The sequence below is a fragment of the Neopelma chrysocephalum genome, unplaced genomic scaffold, assembly GCF_003984885.1.
Source record: "Neopelma chrysocephalum unplaced genomic scaffold, ASM398488v2 Primary Assembly neopelma1_65b, whole genome shotgun sequence".
Classification (NCBI taxonomy): Eukaryota; Metazoa; Chordata; class Aves; order Passeriformes; family Pipridae; genus Neopelma; species Neopelma chrysocephalum.
This window is the reverse complement of record NW_020897723.1, coordinates 3,718,627-3,723,894: the sequence shown is the minus strand read 5'-3', so window position 1 is coordinate 3,723,894 and position 5,268 is coordinate 3,718,627. Positions and strand designations below refer to the sequence as shown.

At 51.8% G+C, this 5,268-nt stretch overlaps 1 protein-coding gene across 1 annotated transcript in view; it reads left to right on the top strand.

Moving 5' to 3' along the window:
- Positions 1 to 85: 85 nt before the first annotated feature.
- Positions 86 to 5,268, top strand: part of UBFD1 (ubiquitin family domain containing 1) — a 7,029-nt gene continuing 1,846 nt past the window's right edge. The window contains exons 1-5 of the mRNA XM_027684044.1: positions 86 to 131; positions 455 to 721; positions 801 to 1,009; positions 2,149 to 2,214; positions 2,402 to 2,507. Coding sequence (XP_027539845.1) covers positions 101 to 131; positions 455 to 721; positions 801 to 1,009; positions 2,149 to 2,214; positions 2,402 to 2,507 — 679 coding nt within the window. The 5' untranslated portion in view covers positions 86 to 100. The remainder of the gene's footprint in view (positions 132 to 454; positions 722 to 800; positions 1,010 to 2,148; positions 2,215 to 2,401; positions 2,508 to 5,268) is intronic.

Sequence of the window (5,268 nt, the reverse complement as noted above, 5' to 3'; positions counted from 1 at the left end):
GAGGGGCGGGCGGGGGCGGCTACGGGAGCCGGCGCGGCCCAGGCGCGGCGGCGGCGGCGGCGTTTCCCGGCGTGCCCCGCGGAGATTGTACACAATCATCATGGCTGCCGCCGCCGCTGCCGCCGCCGATGGTACGCGCGGGGCCGGGAGTCCGCGGGGCCCGCAGCGGGGCTGGGGCCGGGGACCCACGGTGTCGGGAGCCGGCAGTGTCGGTGGCGGGGCTGGTGCCCGGAGCCAGCGATACCCGGAGCCGGCGGTGCCCGGAGCCGGTGGTGCCGGGTGCCCGCGGTGCCGGGTGTCCGAGGTGCGGGTGCGGCGGGCTGGGCCGGGCCGGGCCGGGATGGGATGGGATGGGGGCGGCCCCGGACACGCTGCGGGCGGCGCTCCGGGGCTGGAGCGCGGCCGGGCCGGGCACCGTCCCCCGGGCCGGGCTCTTCCTGTGCGCTCCCCGCAGGTGCCGAGGAGCCGGGCATGGAGGCGGAGGCGCAGCAGCTGCCGCTGGGCTGCGGCGGAGGGGGCGGCTCGCCGGCGGCGGGGAGGTCTCCGGAGGGCGAGGAGCGCCGGGAGCCCCTGCAGGCGTCTGTCAGCAACGGCGGCGACGCGGAGAGCGGCAGGGATCTGGTGGAGCTGAAGGTGATCTGGAACAAGAACAAGTACGACGTGAAGTTCTGCCTGGACAGCACGGGGGCCGAGCTGAAGCAGAAGATCCACTCGCTCACAGGTGTGTTGGGGCCGCCGCCGCCTCCCCCGCGCCTCCCCCGCCGCCGCCGCGGGCTCCTAATCGCTGTGCTTGTCTCTAGGCCTCCCCCCGGCCATGCAGAAAGTGATGTTCAAGGGACTTCTGCCAGAGGAGAAAACGTTGCGGGAAATCAAAGTAACGAACGGAGCAAAAATAATGGTTGTGGGCTCCACCATCAACGATGTGTTAGCGGTAAATACACCCAAAGAAGCTGCTCAACAGGAGGTCAAAGCTGAGGAAAACAAAAAGGAGCCACTTTGCAGACAAAAGGTTAGTATTAATGTCTCAATAATTGTTAGTGTGGGAGAGCTGTAGGATTTATGTGGTGTGGTTCTTCTGCGGGCAACTCTGGGTCCTGTTCCTCCTCAGAGCAGGCTGGGGGTTCATTTCTGACAGCTCAGCACTGGAAGGGCTCTGGGCAGAGAAGCTCAGCAGCAGGGAAGTGTTTAGCCCAGCAGGGACTGGGGCTTTGCAAGACACTGCTCGTGATGCCAGGCACAGCCCAACATTTCAGACAAAAAATGGCAAACAACAGAAACGTTTGATGGTTGTTAGTACAAACACAGTCCAGATTAATTCAGTCTAAAATCTGACTAATTTTTATTGGCATAAAAGAATTTGATCTCCAGAAACTGCTTGAGGTGAACACCAAGAGAGCAGCTCCTGCAGCTGTCCCAGCACTGAAGGGGATGTGGGTGTTGAATTCTCCTTTATTATCTTGGAGCACAGCTCAGTGGGCTGGTTTGGTGGTGGGGTTAGTAAAGGATTTCCAGCTCAAGGTATTACCAGCCTCGTACCTTCCTCAGAACAAACTTGGTTAAAATTTAGTAGTGCACCGTTGAAGTGCAGTCTCTATGAAACATACTGTTGGTGTTCTGTGGTTTATCATCATTTATCATCTGAGTCCCATTGTTGCTTAAAGGGACCCAGCCAGGTACAAACTGTGACTGTGTACTTATTAGTTACTGTTGCTCTAATCCATTCTGGTTTGGTGCTGGGTTGCACTGGCAGATGTGGAGGGTTTCTGCCATTCACTGGCTGTAGCACTTGCCTGTTAAAACTATCAAAATGCCAAATGGCAGCTCTGTGGTTTGGCGTGTACGAGGTGAGAGTGGGACTCGGGATTCCTGCATTTTTTATAGAAATATATTTATGTGTCTGTATGTTCTAGAACAGTTGTTACCCTTGGCATTATGTTGGGGCTCTTTTCATTTTTGTAATTTCTTTAAGAGTGTCTTAGAAAGCGCTCAGTTATGTTTGACAATAACTGGTGCCCATGTGATAAATGCCCGTGGACAGCCCTCAGCTGTCTCTTGGTGCTCTCAGGATGTGGTCAAGGGAGCAGCTGCAAGCACATCACAAAGCTCTGTTGTGTTTCTGTGAATTTAATTTCTGTTTTTATATTGTAGCAACACAGAAAAGTATTGGATAAAGGAAAACCTGATGATGTGATGCCTTCTGTCAAAGGCGTGCAGGTGCGTGAAATGTGGGCTTGAGAGAAGAGACTTTTTTGTGGTTTGAGACCTTTCTCTGCCGGTTGAATTGGTTTTTTGCTGTCTTAGCAGAAAGGTGGAAAGATGGATGGTCCTTATGGTTAAAACATTGAGAGAGTGTAGGCTGTGTGTGCCAGTCCCCAGCATGAGTGCCTGTGTCCCTTTGCAGGAGCGCCTGCCCACGGTGCCGCTGTCCGGCATGTACAACAAGTCAGGGGGGAAAGTCAGATTGACCTTCAAACTCGAGCAAGACCAGCTGTGGATTGGTACAAAAGGTGAGCACCTCTCAGCCTTGGGGGTGATGGGGCTGTGACTGAATTGTGTGACCTAGAAAAGCCTCTCCTGTGACTGAATCGTGTGTAGGGAATGATGGTGGGATTGCATTGCTTCAAAATGAAACTTTGGTTCCTCTTCTGACATCCCATTCTCCCAGATCATTGAGTAGTACTTGATATTCCACTTCTGTTCCTGAAAAACTGGAGTTCAGTGGTGCCAGCAGACTAATGGTCCAACGTGCTATTCCTGGCTCCAAATGTAAATGATGATATTTGGCATTTCTGGCATGTCTCAGAAGTACTCCATAAACGTGGTCTTGATGCCAAGAGCACACAGAGGCTCAATGGCTTGGCCAACACTCAGAAGGGAATCTCAGAACTGGGATTAAACCCAGGAGTGCTGGCATCTGTGGCACTCTGTCCTTCCAGCCAGAATTGCTCGGGTGTCTTGTCCCAGTGAGGCACAACTGGTGCTGTGCAGAGGGGTCAGTTTGCAGTCAGGAGTGGTGCTGAGAAGAGCTGGGATTGATGTGGGGATAACGTGCCCTGCTGAGGATGTCTGTGGCCTGCTTTGGGCTGGGGTATAGTGAGTTTTCTTCCCAGTAGCTGGCTGGGATTCAGGGTGGGAATAATGCTGATAAGAGCTGATGTTTGGGTTGTTGCTGCACAGTGCTTACCCTCAGTCAAGGACTGTTTGGTGTCTCAGGCTCTGTCCAAGGAGCTGGGAGGGAGCAGGGCCAGGGCAGCTGGCCAGAGGAATATCCCAGAGCACAGAGCATCCTGTCCAGTATGAACTGGGGCAGTTGGCTCTGAGGGGCTGCTCACTGCTGAGGGACAGGCTGGGCATTGGTCAGTGGGTGGGGAGCAGCTATGCTGGACATCACTGGTTTCTCTTGGGTTTCATTTTTCTTTATTTTATTGCTATTATTATGATCAGTAGTAGTAGTATATTTTACTTTGTTTCAATTATTAAACTGTTCTTACCTGAACTCGTGAGTTTTTTTTACTTTTCTCCCCAGTTCTCCTCCCCATCCCAGCAGGGCAGGGGGAGTGAGTGGCTGCATGGTCCTTAGTTGCCACCTGGGGCTAAATGGGACACTGGGATACCCTCTGCCTCTCAAGGAAGCTGTGCTCCTTCAGTTTGACCAGGATGGCCAATACATAGTGATGAGCAAGAGGAATAAAACTGCTTGCTCACTGTCCCAGCAAAGTAGCCTAATTGGATGGTAATATTACCTCCAGCTGGTACAGTGTTTCCAAAGTAAGCAGAAATCCTGGAAGTTTTTGACCTTTCCTTTGTAGGACAGACTTTACTGTGAAGATTTTTCTGGCTCTAAAACCTCTCTTGGTCTCAGTTGCAGTCATTTTCTCTCCTGGGCAAAGTGATGGAATGAGGTATTGGGGGGTGTTTTTTCCTCTCTAGGTTGGGGAGCCAGATGTTTCTGTTACTGATCCTGTGTTCTAAATCCATTCTTAGTATTTAGGTGATTAATGTCTTCCTTCACCTTCCAGATGAGTTTCAAGTGTAGTGTTTCCGTGGCATTCTTGATTAGTGTTCCTTAAGCTTTAAAATTTGATTCTTCTTGTAGTCATCCATCTTTCCTGTAACCTGTTTCCCTACTTCCCCAAATTAGCAGCAGGTTGCTTCCTCTAGGGAATGGCTGTAATTGCTGCCTGGTTTTGGGAAAACCTCCTTCCTACTCTGAGAAATGCATGGCAGAGGCTGGCATGGGCAGGCTGGAGGAAACCCACCTGGGTGTCCACACAGCTCCTCCCTTGCTGGTGTTGGGAAGCTGGAGCTGGTTCTTCCCCCTGCAGCCTCCCTGGGCCTCCCAGGGCGTTTGTGCAGGTGTTTGTAGCCCAAAGTTTGCCCCGTGGCTCTGGTCAGTTCTGCAGAGGCATTGACAATGTGGATTTTGTCTGTTGGTGGGATACTCTGAGCAGGAATTGATTTGGGGGATCCTGAACGAGGGCAGAGTGAGTTTTTACCCCATGAACGAACTCGTGAGTCTAAGCAGACTTAGTTACAGCACTGAGGCACAGAGGGTTTGTCCTTCCATCACTGAGTTTATCTCCCTACGTGCCTTTTTTGAGTAGGTGCTTTTTTATTGATTACACAAATCAATCAGGTCTATCTCAGGAACTCAGAGTTTGGTTTGTCCATTGTAGAGTGTTTTGGGTGTTCTCTGTCATGTATCTAAGTAGATAATTTTAGGCTGACGCTGGACACTGGAACTGAAAGGCAGGATTTGGAAATTAAGTGTTCAGAGAGAAGTGAGGACAGAGCTGACAGGAAAACTCTGCCCTGGGCCATGTACTTAGTTGCTCTTGTTGGTGCCTGTGGCTGGCTGATGTTACTCTGCCATGTAATTGTAGCCTTTTGGGGTTTTTTTCTATTTGTTTCTGTCCCTATTTGCTCTTTTATATCCCCTTGCCTGTGCTTCTCTGAACACTGCCTCAGGGGAAAGCCAGGCCTAGGCTTTCAGAGTTAGGTCAGCCTTTCTTCAGCAGCTTTCAGCCCTGCTGTTTGTCTGTAGAGTTCAATGTAATCCTTGGTAGTTGGTTCTGAATATTCTCAGACCCAGACTAGATTCCACTGGGATGAGGGGATTTGTTCCTTATGGGAAAACATTAAATAAAGCCAGGGTTTTCCCATCACTCAGCCTGGGCCCAAATCAGGAACACTGAAGTGCTTCTTGTGGTGCAGAGGAGCTGTGTTTGGTTGGGGTGCCAGAGGAGCTGTGTTTGGTTGGGGTGCCAG